Source organism: Vulpes lagopus, chromosome 7 (assembly GCF_018345385.1).
Source record: "Vulpes lagopus strain Blue_001 chromosome 7, ASM1834538v1, whole genome shotgun sequence".
Taxonomy (NCBI): Eukaryota; Metazoa; Chordata; class Mammalia; order Carnivora; family Canidae; genus Vulpes; species Vulpes lagopus.
The window spans coordinates 56,083,339-56,104,148 of record NC_054830.1 but is presented as its reverse complement, the minus strand read 5'-3'; the positions used below and the strand labels follow the sequence as shown (position 1 = coordinate 56,104,148).

The window sequence follows — 20,810 nt, the reverse complement described above, 5'->3', positions numbered from 1 at the left end:
GCTCTGCTGCCCCTCCTGAGGCCTGGCTACAAACTCGAAGGGCGAGAATTCCGAGTCAGAGGTGACATCTTTCCGGGCCTTCTCCAACAGTCTTTCCCAGCTGGCCCCTGCTCCACATTCCAGCCTCAGCCCAATCAGCAACTGGCCGAGGCGAGGCCTTACCTGACCACTCCTTGTAAACTAGCTGTCCTCCCTTCTCCGGTGCTCTAGCCCTTTTATTTTTAAAGATTTTGTTTCCTGGGGAGAAGGGCAGAGAGAGAGAGGGAGAAGCAGACTCCCCGCTGGGCAGGGAGCCCAAACGCACTCTAGGCCTTTTAATCTCCGCTTTTATTTTTCCTGCAAGGTCCCTCCCTCTCTGAAATGGTCTGGTTCACACATTCGTTCACCTGCTCATTAACTGACCCGCACCCCAGCCCAGGACAGTATAAGGGCGGGGAATAAGCCGTGCCTGGTACCCAGGGGGCACATGACACGAGCTCGTTGCATGGATCTCCCCCCCACCCCCCGTCTCCTCGAGGCACCGGGTGGCAGGAGCCACGTGAGAGCACCGCCCTGCACAGCGACCTTGGTCCAGTCCCGACCTCGGGGACCCTCCTCCGGCGCGGTGAACCGCAGCGCCCGCGGGCGCCCAGAGGGCGGAAGCTTCGGCGCCGGAACGCGCGTGCCGGGCGCGCGGGTTGCGGGGGGGGCGGCTTAACCCGCCGGACCGCGGCGGCGGCGGCGGCGGGAGGGGAGGGCGGCGGCGGCGGCGGCGGCGGCATGGCTGGCCGGCGGGTGAACGTGAACGTGGGCGTGCTGGGCCACATCGACAGCGGCAAGACGGCTCTGGCGCGGGCGCTGAGCACCACGGCCTCCACCGCCGCCTTCGACAAGCAGCCGCAGAGCCGCGAGCGCGGCATCACGCTCGACCTGGGCTTCTCGTGCTTCTCGGTGCCGCTGCCCGCGCGCCTGCGGCCGGCGCTGCCCGCGCCCCCGGCGGCGTCCGGGGCCGAGCCCGAGCCCGAGCCCGGCGAGCCGCAGCTGCAGGTCACGCTGGTCGACTGCCCCGGGCACGCCTCCCTCATCCGGACCATCATTGGCGGTGAGCGGGCCGGGGCGGGAGCCGGGCTCGGGCTCGCGGGCGGGGGGCGGCCGCCCCTCCGACCCGGGGACGGCCCCCGCCCTGCCGTGAGGTCCCGGGTCGGAGGGGCGGCGGGGGCCCGGGGCTCCGGGCCCTCCCCGGGTCGGAGGCGCGGCCCGCGAGCGGAGCGCTGGCCACCGGCGCAACCGCGCGGAAGGCGCTGCCGTAAAGTTGTTTGTTGTTTTCGTTTCCAAGGTGAGGTTGAGATACACGGACGAGAAAGAAAACTCAAAGACTACCTAAAGGGCATGTGTAAAAAGTGCCAAAAAACATAAGTCTCACTCATCCTTTCTTTGGTCTCCTGGTTCCCGTTTCCAGAGTCACCAGCTGCTCCCAGTTCCTTGTGTCATGTCAGAAAAACCCCACGTGAAGACAAGCACACTCGCGTGTATGTAAACCCCCTTCCGCGTCTTCATGACATGGGAACGTGCACCCTATACACTGTGGTAGTCGCCACCAGGGCTCCATATCCCTACACACATTCCAGTTATTTAGAGAAGGTGAGAGGGGTTGCAGGGACAGAGGGAGAGGGAGTCCTAAGCAGGCTCCACGCCCAGCGCAGAGCCCTGGGGGCTCCACCTCAGGACCTGAGACCCTGAGCTGAGCAGAAATCAAGAGTCTTCGGACTGAGCCACCCAGGCCTCCCAAAGGCCGTATTATCTTTAAGTCATGTAGAACTCCATGGTACAGCTGTACCAACGTTTTCTTAACTTACTTAAAAAAAAAAAAAATTTTAGTTATTTATTCATGAGACATAGGCACAGGGAGAAGCAGGCTCCTTGCAATCTCAGAACCCCAGGATCACAACCTGAGCCAGAGGCAGATGCTCAATCGCCGAGCCACCCAGGTGCCCTTCTTAATTAACTCTTAATGATGGACATTTATGTTGCTTGCAGTTTTTGCTAAGGATGCTTCAGTGAATTTTCTAGAACAAGTCTGGTGGGGGTGCTAATATATATGTAGGGTAAGCTCCTAGAACTAAACTGGCGTGGGGCAAAGAGCACATGGATTTTCAGTCATGATGGGTACAGCCAAAATGCCCTCCAAAGATAAACCATTTAATTAATTTTTAATCATACAGGTAATACGTGAGTACATTCTGCTTGTGAAGAAATGGAATGTTCCAAATTAGGCTAACGTCCCCTAATTGCCACTCCTGTTTCTTCAGAGGAAGCCACTATTACACCTTTATGGATTACTTTTCTGGATGCATTTTACCACAGTTAAATCTATGGACAGAGCTTTAAAACTTGCTCTGTTTTCAGAGGAAAATGATAACTAAGAGAAGCACCTCACACAAAAGGGTGTATAGCTAAAAAAAAGTCTCTTCACTGCTGACCCAAGTATTTGGTTACTTCCCTGTTTTCCATCGCCTTCTCTTTCCTTCCAATTATATGATAATTCTGTACACTTACAAGCACATTATAGGAATATATATTGGGCAGATGGTTTTATTGGCTTGGTGGCGGATGGCTTCATTGGTCACTGGGCATACTAGGTCCCAGCTGTAGTGATGAGTGTGTTAAGTACTTTTACCTTCGTTACCTCCTAGCTGTTCCATGCTGCAGGCAGTCTGAGGTCATTTCCCCATTTTACAGTAGAAGTAGAGGCTCAAAGAGAAGAGACCTGTTCAAGGTCACACTGCCTAAAGTCCTCCACTCAAGTCGTGTTTCAGTCATCAGATGAACGTTAAGGGGCATGTGATCCTCTCTGCCCCTTTCCTGTCCCTAACCCTTCCCTTAACTGAATTCTGTTTAGTCACATCCAAGTACATTTAAGACATGTACTCTGAGCCAGTCTAGGTTGGAGATGGAAGCAATAGGTTAAAGTAAAACAAGAAGGCACTTTTAGGTGTTTTGTTTTTTTAGTAAATAATGTAGGTAAGTAACAAAGGATATGCTTTTGGAGTCAGAACTGGGCTTGAGGTCTAGGTTTTTCCTTTACCAACTGTATGACCTTTGAACCTAATTTTGGACCTTACACACACTGGCAGATAGTGACCACACAGCTCTTCATTGACTTTGCTTTTCTCACATGCTTGCCACATCCCAGGCAGACCCTACAAGGAACATGGTGGTTACTATTTAATAGTTGAAGCAATTGGGATGTAGGGAGGCTGCTGGTAAGTAGCACAGCCCAGGTCCCTCTGATCCCAAAGCTAGAGCTCTTTCCCATGTTCCCTGAGTCACTTTATACTACCCCTGGCCCCCTTCTAACCTGTCCATCTACAGAGACACTCTTTGTAGGAGAAAATATATCAGGCACGAGCCTTATTCTATCTAACCAAATATAATGCCTCCAAGAATTTGGCAAGTCCTTAGTTTAGACTGTAAAACTCTAGAAGACAAGAGGAGTTTTTTCTCTTCTTGTACATACATTGTGGTTTTGCTTACTTTTCTCACCTCCTGAGTGAGAAGACTTTCCTTACTTTCTAACAGGCATTAAAATGTGACCTGAACACAGTGGAATGGTGAGACTAAGGGCTGCCACTCTCCTTCCCTGCGTAGATCAGATTCCCACCCTTTTCAGAAAAATGAGGAACGATGAGGGAAGGGCACTCACATTTGAGTACCTGCTCTGGCCCACACCAGTTGCTAAGAACTTGCATCTGTGCAACAACCCCTAGTGGCAGGAGTGTGAGCCCTATTTTTCAGAAAAAGAAGCTGAAGCTTGGAAAGTAAAGTACCCTGAGGTGGTATCTGCCAAACTCTGCTGCCCCTAACCTGGATCTGGTTAATATCTTTAATTACCCTCATGAGTCATAAATCTCTAGCTATCTTTGCCTTCTTGAGATTGCTCCAGAGGCCAAATCCCTGCCTCTGCTGGTCTCCTACAGTGCTGGACCTTCTTCCCTCCTGATGGCTAGCTCTCCTCTCCCTGCTACTCCATTCCCACACAGTAGGCAGTGAACTCCTTTTACAGGATTCGTCAGGTCATGATTCGTTGGGTCACGTTGGCCCTCAGCCTCAACACTTTCCAGTGGCTTCTCTTTGTGCTTAGAGTAAAATCCAGCCTCTTTGGGCAGCCCGGGTGGCTCAGCGGCTTAGCGCCGCCTTCAGCCCAGGGTGTGATCCTGCAGACCTGGGATTGAGTCCCATGTCAGGCTCCCTGCATGGAGCCTGCTTCTGTCTCTGCCTGTGTGTCTGTGTGTCTGTCTGTCTGTCTGTCTCTGTCTCTCTCTCTGTCTCTCTCTCTCTGTCTCTCTGTCTCATGAATAAATAAATAAAATCTTAAAAAAAAAATCCACTCTCTTTGTGGGCTGCAGAACCCATGGTCTGGCCTCTGTCTTCCTCTGAGCCTCCTCCCTTGCTCCTGACCTTCAGTGTCACTGGCCTCATTTCTGCTTATTGAATGGGCTAGTCTTTGCATCTACTGTTCCCTCTTTTTGATACGTCTGGCTCCTCATTTGTATCTCAGCTTGAGTGTTCCTTCAAAGAGGGCTCCTCTGAGCTGTCTAGCTAAAGTATCCTCAGCTCTCTCCCCCATGTACTTTCTCATGTCCCTGTTTTACTTCTGTACAGCCCTTTTCATTATCTGATACTCTATGTGTTTGCTGGTTGATTATCTTTGTCCTTCTACGAGACCAGAGTAGGAATCATTTGTGTCTTATTTACCAGTGTATTCTCAGGGTTTGGGCCAGAGCCAAGTGTGTGGTAGGCATTCGTTAAGTTTGAATGGATGAAGCTGTGTACTACTTCCTGGGCTGGCTGGTAATAGTGAGCAGAGAATTTTCTTCCTGGGTTAGTGGATAGAAAACAATCAGCATGGGGCCTGGCCTAGAGTAGGTACATTATGCATGTTGATTATTTTCCCTCCCTCTAGGAGCTAACAGCAGAGCTAGGGAGAGGGCACTGTCTGATGCGTAGAGTGACCTATCAGAGCTTTTTTTGCATACAGGACAAAAACAGGAATAACTCACTTTGCTGGGAGGTGGGGTATAGGGTACATGGGGGAAAGAAGAGCTTTCCTAGTAGAGGAATTGCCTGGGCAGGGCACTGTGGCTTAAATCTGCCTTTTTTGTCTGTTTAGAGTCAGAGGTAACAGCTAGCATTTAGTTGTGGCTGGAAATCAGCTTGGGTGTGTGGGGAGGTGTGACAAAGATGAAGGTAGAAGGAAGGGTTGGTGGGCCAGATCCTATAGAGTGGTGAGTGTTGAACTTAGGTTAGGCCCTTTGTGTAGATTTCTCTTAAGAGCCTTGGAAGGCTATTAAACAGGGTTGTGACAAGATCAGGCCCAAGCTTTAGGACGATGCAAGATTGCCGAACAGGGACTTGTACTGGCAGCAGGCAATGTACCTATACCTGGGATTGCTGGAGGGTTGGGCTCTTGTTAGAGTTCCTGGCTTGCTGTGAATAATTTAGACCTCTTGCTGAATACATTATCCCCAGTAGAAGAAAATTAGAATGATTGTCTGAGTTCCATGATGATATCTCTGAAGTTTAATATATCTTATATTAAAGCCAGTTCTTTTTAATTCTATTGCTCCCCTCACCCCCGCCAAGTATTTTCACTACCCAAAAGAATCCTTCTTAACATAGAGAAAATTGGGCTTTATATCCTTGATCCATGTGGCCGTAGGTAAAACTCCTGTGGCACTGGATGGGGTGGGGGAGGTTAATAGTGGTAGTAGTACTTAGCTTTTATTTAATACTGCCCTTATGCTTTTTTTTTTTTCCCCTTTAACACTCAAAGCAGTCTTGTGAGGTATGAGGTTGATACTCCTATTTTATGGACAAAAAAAAGGCTCAGAGAGGTCAGTCAGGGAGCACAGCACAGTTTGTAAGTGTGAGGGCTAGGTTTGAACCTGTGTTGATCTGACCACACAGCTCCTATTCTGGCATTCTCAATGGGAATGAAAAAGTGTATCCTGTCACTCCAGCCCCCTATAGTAGTGTTTCAGGGCAGTATTTTTCTCTAATCCATTTTAGAGTATAAATCTTTAAGGGTTAGAACTTCAAAAAGATTCAGTAATGTATGTTTTAAAGACTTGGGTGGGGGTGAGGGACTTGGACCCATCCTCAATCTAACTCTGGCAGGAAAGAGGAGAGCTGAAAAATGCTGGTATCTTGGCTTGGCAATTTATAGTCCTCTTGTGGCTGCTAGGATTAACAGTGTATTGTCTCCTGGTCTTTTGTTCCAGTTGTTAATGAATAGCAGCTCTTCTGCTATGACTTGTCGCCCTGATCCCTTGCCTCCTCTGCCCACCACTTAAGTGGTGCTTCCAGCATGGCTTGGACTCTCTCTGGGTCCTCCCTGGCTGGAGCTGATGAAAGCTGCCAAAGCCTTGTAAGTTTGACTTGGTTACTCTCTTTGGAGGGAAAACAGCAGCCTCTGGGATCTTTGTCCCTGCTGTCTGGGAGAAAACATTCTTTGTAAAACTTAAGCTACTTTAACTTTTCTGTTTTTCCAACTTTCTGTGCTCTTGGCACCGGTGTGGAGAAAGTGCTTGTTCCTTTGGCTTGTTTATTGAGGAGTGTGCCCTGCAGTTTTTCTGCAGTCTGTCTGAGATACTCTCTTTGGACCCATGAAACAAGGCATGTGAGTGAAATGTGTGTTTTCCCATTGAGCATCTACACAATGCCCAGAAAGCTTCGTGGTAGCCGTATAAGCAGAGACAACAAAGGGGATCTGCTGTGCAAGGAATTTGGGCATTACTCTAATGTAAAACCAGCCAGCCAAAGAAAAAAACCCAATTTTGGTTTTCTTTGCCTCTGGTCTTTCTATGAATCTGTGCAGCAATACATTGTTATATTATGGTATTCATATATGTGTGTCCTAAAATATTGAGACATACTTAAAGGAGTTGATATAAGTGGAAATACTTCTTTAACCTTAACTTATTTACCTCCTGGAATCTGTCAGGCTTTGGTTCCCTGCACCTTCATGCTCACTCAAGGAGAGCTGCCTTTTATTTTCTCTTCTTTGTTAAACGGTGTGTACCAGCACGCCTGGGTGGCTCAGCGGTTGAGCATCTGCCTTCCTCTTAGGGTGTGATCCTGGTCCAGGATTGAGTACTTCATTGGGCTCCTTGTGGAGAGAGCCTGCTTCTCCCTCTGCCTGTGTCTCTGCCTCTCTCTGTGTCTCTCTTGAGTAAATAAAAATCTTAAAAAAAAAAAAAAAAGTGTGTACCATAGCAGAAGATTCTCCTCTGCAGTGCCAATTCTGGGATGCTCTGTACCATCAAGTAAAGCTGAGGCCAGTATTGGTGTCTCTTGTGTTAATGTGCTTAAAGCCTCTTTTTGTCCAATAGGAAGTTGGCTGCACTCAGTGCCTGTGTTCAAACACGTTTTTCCGTCTTGCCTGCTACCTTATCACTCTCTGACCCCTCCTGATCTCCTTCCAAGTGGGAGTGCCTTTAGCTGTCTCTAGGAGACTCTCAAGTTGAGCTTTGTAGCACATTCTCCTGGCGCTAGACAGCGGGTGACTTTGCTTTGGTTTGGGTGACAGTGTGGAAGTAGCACAACATCAGAGACGCAGCCTTGAGTTTAAATTAATGCAGAATATTTGAGCAGGAACCAACAGGAAAGAAAAATGGAAGCAGGTAGTCATATTTCATTCTGTTGGGGTACATTTTTCTTCTCATGGGGCTTGCCCTTGAGAACAAAACATATCAAATGTTAAATCAAAGAATATTTTTGTAGTCATGCTAGGAATAGAAATAATGCAAAGACTTTGCCTTCTGGAGGCAAATATTTTGCTGGAAGGTTATAATCAAAGTCAGAAGGAAATCATAGGCACAGCTTTTGGTAAAGCTGTAATCATTTAAAATTAATCGCTTTTAAACTTTTTACTTAGCATCTCTTTTGTTTTCTATCTTCTCTGTCTCCTGGGTTTTTCTTCAAAATCACTTCATCCAGGTTGGAACAAGATTTGGGCAGGCATCCCAGGAAACAACTCGTAAATTAAGCCCTGAGACACATTCCCTGTTCAGTCATTCTTTTGTTGGCTGGAGCCTCTAACAGCCTAGGGATGAGGCACCCTTGTCTTAGAGCTTGAGTCTGTTCCCTTTGACCAGCAGGCCTTTGAGACAGTGCCCAGGGTGACAGTGTCTGTAGCTCTGGTGCTCCGACTAATCCCGAGGCCTGTGACCTCATGAGGTGGAGCCTGGCATTTCTGAGATGGCCTTAGGGTGGGGCGAGGAGCAGATATGAGCTCTGTTAGGGTCCGGCTCAGACGGCACCTCCTGTCTCTCCTGCTCTGTTGTAATGGCTGGCTTCTGCTTATTCTAGTGTTCCCATTGGCCTGGAGGCTTCTCAGGGACAGAGACAGCATCTGAATTGTCCCAGTAGCTCTAGGGCCAGTCCAGGGCCTTGCACATAGTCGATATTCAGTAGTATTTATAAACATTTTTATTGAGATATTCACGTACCATAAAGTGCACCCATTTCAAATGTACACTTCGGTGGTTTTCAGTACATTCCCAGAATTGTGTAGAGTCGTTGCCACAATCTGAGTTGAGAATATTTCCATCGCTACAAAAGAAAACCCAGACTCATTAGCAGTCACTCTCCATTCTCCCCTCCCCGAGACCTAGGCAACAACTGATCTACTTAATGTCCACAGATTTGCCTTTACTGGACATTTCATAAAAATGGAATCATCCAGTATGTGGCCTTTTGCATCTATCTTCTTTTAATCAGTGTGATACTTTCAGGGTTCATCATGCTGTAGCATGGAATATATATACTTAACTCTTTTTTAGAAAATAATTTTTAAAATGTTAATTATGGAAAATATTATATAAAACCTACCATCTAACCATTTTTTAAAGAGGTAGAGGGAGAGAGAAAGAGGAAGGGGCGAGGAGGAGCAGAGGGAGAGAGAGACTCTCAACCAGACTCCACACTTAACACGGAGCCTGATTTGCAGCTGGATCTCATCACCCTGAGATCATAACCTGAGCCAAAATCAAGTCAGATGCTTAACTGACTGAGTTAGTCAGTCACTGCAACTGTCTCACCATTTTATTTTATTTTATTTTATTTTATTTTATTTTATTTTATTTTATTTTATTTTATTTTGTTTTGTTTTGTTTTATTTTATTTTATTTTTTAAGATTGATTTATTTATTTATTTATTCATTTATTTATTTATTTATGATAGACATAGAGAGAGAGAGGCAGAGACACAGGAGGAGGGAGAAGCAGACTCCATGCCTGGAGCCCGATGTCTGACTCGATCCCGGGACTCCAGGATTGCGCCCTGGGCCAAAGGCAGGCGCCAAACCACTGAACCACCCAGGGATCCCCTGTCTCACCATTTTAAAGTTATAGTCCAGTGGCATCCATCTTCAGAACTCTTTATCTTAAAAAACTGAAACTCCATATCCATTAAACAGTAATTCTCCCTTCTGCCTCCCCGAGCTGTACTTCATTCCTTTTTATGGCTGAATAGTATTCCAGTGTATGGATATACTGCTTCTTAATCCGTTTATCAGCTGAAGGACGTTTGTATTGTTTCTGCTTTTTGGCGATTATGGATAAACTTGCTCTGAACATTTGTGCACAAGTCTTTGTGTAGACATGTGTTTTTATTCCCTTAGGTATATACTTAGGAATGGAATTATTGGGTCATAGAGTAACTTTCTATTTTTTGAGGAGCTGCCAGACTGTTTTCCATAGCAGCTGTACCATGTTACATTGCCACCAGTTGCATACGCTGATCCAATTTCTCTACATCCTTACCAATTCTTTTTTTTTTTTTTTAAAGATTTTATTTATTTATTCATAGAGACACACACAGAGAGAGAGAGAGAGGCAGAGACACAGGCTCCATGCAGAGAGCCCGACGCGGGACTTGATCCTGGGTCTCCAGGATCATGCCCTGGGCTGCAGGCGGCGCTAAACCGCTGCCCCATACTTACCAATCCTTGTTATTGTCTGTCTTTTGGATTATAGCCATCATGGTGGGTGTGAGGTGCTATCTCATTGTGGCTTTAATTTGCATTTCCCTGATGGCTAGTGATGTTGAACATCTTTTCATTGCTTGTTGGCCATTTGTATACCTTCTTTGGACAACTGTGTATTCAGATCCTTTGTGATCATTTAAAAAATTATATTTGGTTTTTATTGATTCCTTTATGTATTCTGGATACCACCCCCTTATTAATGGATGATTTGCAAATATTTTCTCTTATTCCATGGGTTATCTTGACTCAGTAATACTTGAGTTAAACAATTGAGTTGAATTTAATTAAATAAATGAATATATATCGAGAGGATTAAATGTGCCCAACACATTATCCGGGCTGTAGTAAGCATGTAGTAAGTGCCATTTGCTTGTGTATGGAAGACCTGTTAGGCTCCTTCCTGTCCTGTTCCTGGATCTGCCCATTTCTGTCCTTAGTGCCTGGTAGGAGATGGGTTGTCCTGTCTGTTCATCCCGTAGTAGGATCTCATTCCATATTAGAGTCTTGTCCAGAGTCTGGCCAGCAGATTATTTTGGTGGACCACATAATATTTAGAATTAAAAACAAAATTCATTGAAATCAGGAGATCTGGAGGCACCTGGGTGGCCGTCAGTTAAATGTCTGACTCTTGATTTTGGCTCAGTTCATGATCTCAAGGTTGTAAGATTGAGCCCTGCATTGGGCTCCGTGCTGGGCATGGAGCCTGCTTAAAATTCTCTCTCCTTCTCCCTCTGCACTCCCACTCCCACTCTCAATCAATCAGTCAATCAATCAATCAGGAGATCTCATTTAGCAACCCAGATTCCTGGCTTCTTTAGAAACATAAGACTTTCATATCCACAGAGCCATGCTCCAGTGTGGTGGCACTGGCCTGGAGCTGAGTAGAAGAGGCATGTGCTCTTTAGATTGCTTGGGCCCTGTAGACACTGGGCTCGTAGCTCCCATTTTGAGGTCTTTTGTCAGCCTCTCTGATGGGAGAGGATCAGATGGCTTTGTTAGTGTTTTCATCTATTTATTCAGAGACTCTACATATATTGTACACTGTTTGGCTGTGAGGGCAGATACAGACGTGCCTATCTTCAGGGAGTTAATGGTCTGGAGGGGCAGGGAAGAGCAGGAGGCAGTGCCAACAGCAGGTTAAGATAAGATGCAGAGTCCTAAGGGCTTTATAAAGAGGAGCTTAAGATATGATTTCCTCTGCCTGGGACAGGCAGGAAGGGCATCCCTCAGGAGAGGACCTGGGCTGGGCCTAGAAGGGTAACCTGGAGATTTCCAGGCAGAGAGGAAGAAAGCAGAGCAGACCAAGGGAGCAGCCTGAGCAGTCAGAGGTGTGTGAGCAGATCTGGTCGAAGAAGCGGGAAGTGGTAGGAGGCAAGGCCAGGGCGACTGAGGAGGAGTGACTGTCCTGTCAGCTTTGAAGGATGGCTAAGATTTTCCTAGTGGTGAAAATGAGATGAGAGGCTTTCCCGCCAGAGGACTCAGAGTGGACAGGGACACAGGGGTGAAGGGAGGGCTGGAGTGTAGAGCTCACAGGGAAGTAACAGGGTATGAGGCTGAGCTCCTTGGGTCCCAGAGCTCGGGAGCTTGGACAGCTGTAGTTGGAGGCAGGTGGATGGTTTTTAAGCTGGGAGATCCTGCCGGCTTTAAAAGAGTCTTAGGAGAGGGCCTGTGACGAGTGGTCTGGGGCCATACATCCCTCTCCTCATTCTGATGGGAAGAGGGAGAGAGAGTGACCATAGGCAGAATGGACCGCTTTAGCAGGGAGAGTGTGGCTCTGGGGGTGCAGAGGTGGAGTGCAGAGCAGAGGCTGAGGAAGGTCTGCCTCTCAGAAGGGAAGAGTGGGAATGGATGCTTTGGGAACATCTATTGTTTGTTGATCACTGTTTTAGACGCGTGATGATCTCATTGCACCCTGCCAGCCAGAGGTGGGAGATTTCCCTCTACATTGTGCAGCCACAGAAATGAGACTGCAGAGGTCAGTAGAGGGGATTAAGTCCCCAGGGAGCCAGCTACTGAGGGTTTAGAGACCCTGGTGTGCCAGGAAGCTGCCTTAGCCCATGACTACTTTGGTAGGAGTTGTGGCTTGTGAGAAGCAGTTATGTATATAAGTCAGTTTGTCAAAAACAGAGATTTCAGCTTCCATTTTCCCCTGGATTATTTGAGTTTTGTTTTTTGTTAATTGAGTCTTTTATTTTCTTGTGCTATGTGATTAGGCTCCTACTGCTTTGAAGTGGCCTTAGTTGGGTGGGGAGAGAGTGGGGAGGACTTAGTTAATCTGGTGATCCTCTCTTGGCAGGAGAAGAAACAAGTTTTGCTATTAAGAGAGAAGTTGACTTTCCCTCTTTCCATATCTCTTGTGTTGTGATGATGCCTCTCTTGTCTTGGGGCCTTCAGGAAGACTAAAATAATTTCCTTTGTCTCTAACCTACTTCCTGAGGATATTTATTTGGTGGCATACACAGGTGCTACCTAAAGATAAACCTGATTTTTTTCTTTTAAAATTAGTGCTTCGAATTGCTAGCATTGACCTGCTTGGCCTCAGGAACCTGTCCTGTCTGGCCTTGTGGCTTTGTTCTTCATCATAGATTTATTTGGGTTGCTTAAAGCTCAGGCAGGGTCAGTGGCTTGTCCTTGGTCATCTGACATTGGGACTAGAGCTCTACCTTCCCAAGTTATATTGCAGTGTGGCACTTAAAAAAAAAAAAAAAAGCTCTGCTTGTGGTCATTTCTAGGTGATTTTCAGGGTCTTTTGCCTTAAGCACCAAAGGCCCTTGTGCGTGTGCGCATGTGTGCGTACTCGGTGTACTCGATTCTCTGAAATGATGAGCCAGGGCACATTCAGAGATAGTCTTCAGAACTTGCGCTCTAGAGAAAAAAATACTACATAAGACCTTTATTTCTTGAGCATTTGCACAGACAAGTAGGATGAAAAAAACCAGGAACAGAAGCTGGTGTTTGCCAGTACAGACATTGTTACCATTAGCAATCAGCATGGGCGAGAGAGGGCTGACAGACACTTTGGCTATGAGTGACAGTTTTTTTGAAATCTGTGAAGGGCCTAGATTAGTACTTTCCAACAGATGAATGTGATGATGGGAATGTTCTCTGGTGGCACAGTTCAGCATGAGCTGTGAGCTGCATGTGGCTAATGAGTACTCGCACTGTGGCTAGTGCAACTGAGGAGCGGGATGTTTCATTGTACTTAATTTTAATTAAATTTCAGTAGGAAAAAAAAAATTTCAGTAGGAAATTTTTGACAAGCACATTGTCAAATAGTAGGAAGTTCTAGACCTGTATATCCAACCGCCTATAAGGCTGATTTCCTCATCAGTGAACATCATAGGCCCTCAGATTCCACATCCTCAAGACCACTCTCTCCACTTCTCTTTCCCAGGGAATGATACCTCCGTTCTCCTAAGTCATGACCTTTTTTTTTTTTTTTTTTTAATGTTTATTTATTTTAGAGAGACAGTGTGCCAATCAGGGGAGGGAGGGAGAGAGAATCCCAAGTACACTCCCTGCTGAGCATGGAGCCCGATGGGGGGCTTCTATCCAATGACCCTGAGATCGTGACCTAAGTCAAGACCAAGAGTGGGATGCTTGACCAACTGAGCCATCCAGGTGCCCCAGGGCATGACCTTTGCAATGATCCTCAGTGTGTCTTCCTTCATATGAATCAGTGACCAAGTCTTGTCCCTCCTGCATGTCCTCCAACCTGTGCAGTCTTCCCCATCACTATAGCTGCTCCCTTAGGACAGGCCTCCATTAGTGCCCAAGTGGATGAGTACAGTGTTCCTTCAGGGTCTCTCTGACTCCAGCCCCCACCCTTGAAACTATCCTCCCCTCTAGCCAAGAACACTTTCTAAGTTGCTAATATTTACCTCCTTGGTTTAAAAGTCTCGAGTTGCTCTCCATTGGCATAAAGGCCAAATTCCTCAGCATGGCTGACGTCAGGCCTTCCTGATGGTTCTGTCTCTCTCAGGACTTTTGGCTTGATGAACTACTTGCAGGTGTCTGGACAGACAGACCATGCTCTCTTGATGCTGTATCATCTGGCTACGTGTACGTTTCTGGGAAGCCTCAGTGTTGGCTTTCCCCAGCCTAAAATAAGGTGACCCTTGTTTGAGGGCCTGTGACATCCTGTCTGTCCTCTAGGATCTCATTTTCTCCCCAGCTGTTGTCATTTTCTGTTTATCAGGTTCTGTTTTTCACTGGACTTGATCTCTTTGAGGTCAGGAACCTGTTCTCATTCAACTCTGTCTGCAGGAGACTGAGACCCAGGTTGGCCCCGAGTCATTGTTTGGTGCAAGCAGACATGAGTGAGTGAAGGGAGGGATGGATAAGGAGGTCATTTCCCACTGCCTGCAGCAATTACCCACCCTCCTGGGGTGCTTGAAACCAGTGGCCACACAGAGTTCACAGTGGAGGAAGCCTGCCTTGAGGTTAGACAAGTTCATCTTTCAGTGGAAATTCAGTCCTCATATTTCATTTTCAGGCCACTTTGCGTAGCAAAGTAGTTTAACTCGGAGCAGATTTCTGCCGTGCTGATGGTTAATTTCATGGCCCACAGAGGGTCAGCACACTAATGCCGGGAACACGGCGACCTCAGTGCTGCTCACCGCACACGGTGAGGGCCCGGCAGCCCTGTTGTTTTAGAGAAGCAGTTTTCAAACATCCTTCAACGGGCTGATTTTGAGTTAACAGGGGTGACCTTTTCAAGAACATTTTTAAAAGCTATAACATAGATCCCTCCCAGACCGTATATTTTCCTTTCTCCACGCAGTTCAAAGGAGCTGGGTTGTCTCATAGGTTTTTGCCAGCAATCTTCAGCTTGACCCTGGTTGTTTAAATCTGCCGGAGGAAATTTGAACAAACTTGTACTTTGGTAATTCTTCTGCCTCTGTGAACCTTTAACCTTAAGGTTTCTTTCAGAGCCAGGGGCTGCATTGTCACCAGTCTTCCCTGCTGGGGCTTTCAAAGGGCATTGTCTAGTGCGTCTGTTTTCACTTTGCTACTGGAGTTCTTTTGAGGAAGGGTATTAATTCAGACCTGATTCTGAGACAGGACGAGGACTTTTAAACTTGCCCCAGAGCTTGGGGATGGGGAAATGAGCATAATGCAAGCCTGTGGCCGTTGCCAGTGATTGTTCTGCAAATAGGCTTCGAAGGTGAAGGGAGAGGAGGCCCTCCAGAGGTAGCCTGGGTGTGCTGCCTGTCCAGCGGGTGACCCTGGCTCTGCTCAGGGCTGGTTTGACAATGTGACAAGCAGAGGTTCCTGTCTCTGATGGCCACGCTTTGGGTCTGGAGTTCCTTCTGAATGGAAACTTCCTAGAGCACTAGGTCCTTACAAACCTGGGAGGACAGATGGGAACCGTTATAACATGCTTGCATGGTATGAAACTTGCTGGGGAAAGAGAAAACGGCTCCCTGAGGGAAAAGGGTAGGGATGTGGTGCTGCTCCTGCTGTCCTACCCCCAAGACTCCGAGTCGCCCTCATCAGCTCGCAGATTCACCCTTTAGTTCTTCATGTGCTCTCTTGAGGAAAAGCCCAAGGAGACCTAAAAATGTGTGGCATCACAGTCTAGGCCCCTGTGGTCTTCGGGCGCTGGTGTCTTGGGTGTTGGAGTGTCAGGTCCTGACTTGCCCAGTCCCTGCCTGGGTAGCTCCTTGTTTGTTCTGTCACCTTCTTGTGCAGTAGGTTGGGGCCTGGCCCCTTGGCTTTCTTTGATTTCTTTCCCCAAGATTCTAGTGTCCTAGGGGACCTTACTCCTTGAGATCAGACATTGTAGAAGGAAAGGTGTGTCAATACCTCAGTTAATTCATTCAACAAATCCGGAGCAACCTCCAGCTAGGAATTGGGTTTCTATGCAAGGCAGAAGTGGCTTCTGCTTTCAGGTGGCTCACCACCTGGTAGTGGGGGTGGCAGATGTTACAGAAGTAAGTAGAAACACATGGTATTGAAAATTGTGATAGTGCTTGAAGGATGACACAGGATGCCCAGAGAGGGACACAGGGATGTGGGGAGTCTCTTTTATTTGAGGGCTTGGGAAGGCCTTTCTGAGGAGAGTAGCACATGGGAGGGTTTGGAGGCAGGGAAAAGTTGGGACTGTGGTATAAATGAGAAGGGACTCTAGCTGACTGTGCCAGAGCCGTTTTCCACAACAGACACCTGGTGTGGGGCTGGCATATTGGACAAATATGTATACTTGAGTTGCACGTCAGTCTCAATTGGGCTGCATGTCTTGTCATTCTGATATAAGGACAGGGAGCAAGGAGGAGGGAGACTGCCAGCCTTCTGGAGGTAAATGGTCTCGGTGTAGCCATCCTTTGGTCTTTACCCACCCTTAGTCCTGTCCACTTTTGGTACTGATCCCTCCTTTTCTTCCCATGGTAGAGGGCAGGGCTGAAGTGGAAACAGCAGTTGGCAGATGATCCTGGCATACAGAGAACCAGACAGATTTCACTGCTCTGTGCTTCTGTTTGGCCATTTAACATTGACTACTCACGATTTATAAGCCAGGTGAAGGTTAAGGATATATTCCTAAGGCACTGAACCAAGCACCGGATATCATAGATGGTACCCAGCCCACCTTTGACATCTGGTCACTGCCCATGGAGCACACTCCCCTAAATATTATCTCCATCCTTTTCTTCTAGGTTGCTCCCTGGGTTGAAGGCAATGTATTGGGAGCAGATTCTGCTTTCTCTTTCTCCCCCAGAAGTGAGTTTAGCAGAAGATCTGGCCCATCCTGGATTGTGCCTGGAAGGGTACAGGGGTGGGTGCAACATTTTGATGGTTTGTGGTTCAGAACTGGAACTGGAGATCCACTTAGAGAAGACTAGGAACTTACCCTGGAGATTCCTGCCAAGCCGACTTGGCCTGGCCCCAGACTTGAGTGGGTATTTTTCTGCCTTTGATTTTTCTTAAGTTATTTAATAAGGGACAGTAGTTCATATCCTTTAAAGCTCTCTTGGGATGCCAGTTTGGTCTTCTGGGAACAGCTGTGTCTCCAGGTTGGAGGAGAGAATGTTTGCAGATAACTACAGCAGATTGGGACTCTTCAGGAAGAAGCAGACCATATCACTGAACCTTGGGGGATTCCTTTGAGAAAGAGCAACCTCTGGGTTCCCTGCCTTTTTTTTTTTTTTTTTTTTTTTTGCTTCCTCTGGAAGCAAATGGAATCTCTGCCTGGCACATATTTCCTAGATGAGAAAAAAAAAAAGTACTGTATACTTGTTATTGTACTTCATTAGCTTTTTCTAAAAGCTTTTAAAAGTACATAATGAGGGGATCCCTGGGTGGCTCAGTGGTTGAGTGCCTGCCTGCGGCCCAGGGCATGATCCTGGAGACCTGGGATCAAGTGCCATGTCGGGCTCCCTGCATGGAGCCTGCTTCTCCCTCTGCCCGTGTCTCTGACTCTTTCTCTCTCTCTCTCTGTGTGTCTCATGAATAAATAAAATGATTTTATTTATTCATTTTTCTTTAAAAAGAAAAAAATAGATAAAAGTACATAATGAGAAAACTTGCCATGGTAACCAATAAAGTTTCTTTTCGAGGAATGAATATTTTCTAGGAAAGATAAGAGTCAGTTATTTTTGGTTTGATTTCTTCAGCTGAATCTTCCTTTTATCTCAAAATCTGTCTCGGAAGGCAATCTGGGGACATTTTAGCAAGCGCCCTGGTAACAGATGTGTGTCATCATCCTTTTCCTGACACATCTCCAGGCCCCGAGAGGCAGCTGTACAATTGTAAGCCGTCCACAGAGCAGTAGGTGGAACCCATCTCCATGCCGACTCTGGGACTGTTCAGTGCACAAGAGGGCAGTGTTTGCTAACGGTCCTGGATGGAGATGATCAGTGGGTAGGTTAACAGGTCAGCATAGTTAGAATGACCTCGGACTTTTTTAAGACAAAATAAACTGTAGGCCAGAGCCACGATGGCTTCCCATATATGCCTTTAAGCGCCTGACCCTTCCGAAAAATAGCTGCTTGCTATCTTTTCCTTCCTAAAAAGAAAAATATTTTTTCTTTCAGCGTTTATTTTTTATTTTTTTTTTAATCAAACGAAAGTACAGTTTGCGGCCTTGTACCTACAATGGCAGAGGTTAGAAAGTGTTGCGAAAGCAAAACAACTGCTTTCTAATTAAAAACCATATGGAAAGATTTTTGTTTGAAGCAAGGGGTCAAATGTATATTCTTCCCCTTTCACATCAATGTAAAGATTATCTGACTTAACTTTTAAAACATTCGAAGATGTGGGCTTCAGTTATCAACCTTTCTCTGCAAGTTCATGGTATCAACCAGAGAAAGGAATTTCCAGGAGAGAAAAAAGGTGATCTCCCTGCCTCCCGGGGGCAAAATCTACTATCTTAAATAAGCCATGTCTGCTTTTTTATAAGGATCGACTTGTTTTCAACTCTCTGGTGCTCTTCTGTGTAAGTTTTCAGGCCAGAGAGACGCATATTAATGTGTGCCACACCTCACCCCTAGTCCCACTAGACTGCAGCCTATGCCAGGACTGGGCCCTCACATCTATTTCCCCCCAACCTGAAACTGTGGTGCCAGGTACCTGCAGCACATTAATACCCCAAAGAGCTTAATGTATAGCAACAGCTGCAGCCAGGACCAGAGCCCCAAGGAAATGCCAGAGATGATGGAGGGTGGGATGGTGAGGTAGAAGAAACCATACATGCAGTGGCAGTGCCCCTTTCCCTTTCTGAGCCTATTGCACACCTGGAATGCAGGTGGTTATCTTGCTTGGAGTGTTTGTATCAGAGAAATGGAACATGTAGTAGGAGCGGTTATTGTGATGTTGATCCCTGGGCTGTGGGGGGTTGTTGGACGTCAGGCTAGAGACACAGGCATGGATGGTTGTGCTTTTATTTGATTCACTAAGCATGTCTATCGCTCGGCCCCTCTGAGCATCTGCAACAAGACAAAATGAAATCTGGCGGGGGATTGGGGGGTGCTACGCTGCCGCCCTGATCCTCTGATAGCCATCAGGAAAAGCTGGGTTCCCAGGCTTAGCCTATATGAAATCAGATGTCTTCTTCTAATCTTTTCTAATCGCAACATAAATCTTCCAAAGTGAGTGTGTCTATAAGATAGATGCTGCATACTGTGGAATATATTAGTATGTGTGACATCCTCACAGTCTTTAATTGATCAGTAGGATTTCATACAGAATTTGAATTTGACAGCACCGAGTGATGAGAACCATGGGTGGCCTTCTCTTTTGCTTCCCCCATGAAACTCCTGTCCTGGCTTTTATTAGAAGGGCCTGGGTAGGAAAGGAAGGTTTTGGAGCTGCAGGCTTTCGAAAGAGGCTCACGCCATGTTTTTCCAGGAACATAATTTCTGAAAAATGCTGGAGCCCTCAATTTCCAAAGCAGCCTAGTTTGTAAGGGGAATGAAAAGTTGTTTCTGTGTGTGGATTCTGGGTTGTTTTTCATCTTCACTCCCTAAGGCAGGGCTGGCAAGCGGGGAATGGGACAGATGTTCCTTGGTAGTAATTTCCAGTCAGATTCTTGAATGCCTTGTATACTCTGGGTCACCATCAGCTCATAATGGAGCAAAATTGAGTGAGAATTCCTGCAATGAAAGACGTGAACGGCACACCGGCGAGATATGATGGTAGAGATAGAGTGCATTCTGTGAGAAAATATTTCCAGTGCTATCTGTAAAATTCAGATTGAATAACCATTCTGAAGTGCTCCCTTTTAAAAGAGTTTCCTTCCACAAGCATTGCAGGCTGAGTAAATACCAATAATTTTTATTTCCCTTCTCCTTATCATTCCCCCTACTGAAATGTTCCTGCATAGCCTATCTGGTCTTTTCAAGTGAGCATCAAATGATTAGTGTCAGCTTCCAATTTGAATTATGATCCGCATTTCAAAACACAAACTGCTTCGCATTTGCATTTGGAGGTAATTATCAATATTTACCAATACTGTAGAAGAGTTAGAAGTAGAGGAAGTGCTGCTAAAAACAGAGTCCCTAGATAAAGATAGCACCAGGGCTGGTTCGTGCCCACAAGTGGATGATAGCAGACAGGCTCAGAGGTCTTTCTGGCTCCAGCCTGGTCCACAGCCTCTCAGGTGGATGAGGGGGACTGCGTGCACCCAATTGCACAGCAGTCTTTTGGGAAGGAGAACTCTGAAGAGTCTGGGATAGCTGTTCCTGCCGCCTGTAGGAAATGCTTACCCTGGTCTCTGCTCTCAGACACCATCCCCTCTCTGTTTCCTCAGGGTCTGCACATGGGCCTGGTGAGAGTACCCTCTGGTGAAAAGGGCTGGAGAAACTAAGGGCTGCTCTGAGACCTTTGTGGCCTCAGCCCCCATCCCCTAGCAGCCTGGAAAACAGACGAACATAAAGAAAATGTGCTGACATCTCACGTGAAGTAGAGTTTGTACATACTTCTGTCTGCATTGAATCCTCAGTGTACTGGTGGCATCTTCTATCTTAGCAGACATTTAGTTCAACTTTGAGTAATAACAGTTTTTGCCTTTTTCTTTTTGTATTTTGGAGCCAGTAAACATTTTTAAGTTTGCAGACACTGTAAACTTTGGTACTTTGCTTGTCATGCCTAATTAATAGCTGCCTTTGGGAAATCCAGAAGGAGGCTTCAGACTTTGTCTCACGGAACTTCCCAGAGAGTGAAGAGGCTGCAGTGCAGAGGTCTGGGCTCCAGAGTCAGAGAGGCAAGATTTAAATTGGAATTTTGGCCGTTCTAACTAGCTTATTGTAGGATTGTGGACATTTTGCTTTTCTGAATCTTAGTTTC

The 20,810-nt window shown here is 46.7% G+C and overlaps 1 protein-coding gene across 3 annotated transcripts in view; it reads left to right on the top strand.

The window, feature by feature from the left end:
• The first annotated feature begins 567 nt into the window (after window positions 1-567).
• Window positions 568-20,810, top strand: part of EEFSEC (eukaryotic elongation factor, selenocysteine-tRNA specific) — a 248,653-nt gene continuing 228,410 nt past the window's right edge. Inside the window, exon 1 of one of the 3 annotated variants that reach the window (XM_041762587.1) lies at window positions 568-1,081. In XM_041762587.1, the coding sequence (XP_041618521.1) occupies window positions 760-1,081 (322 nt within the window). In that variant the 5' untranslated portion in view covers window positions 568-759. The remainder of the gene's footprint in view (window positions 1,082-20,810) is intronic. The other 2 variants (XM_041762586.1, XM_041762585.1) reach the window with 2 other exon arrangements.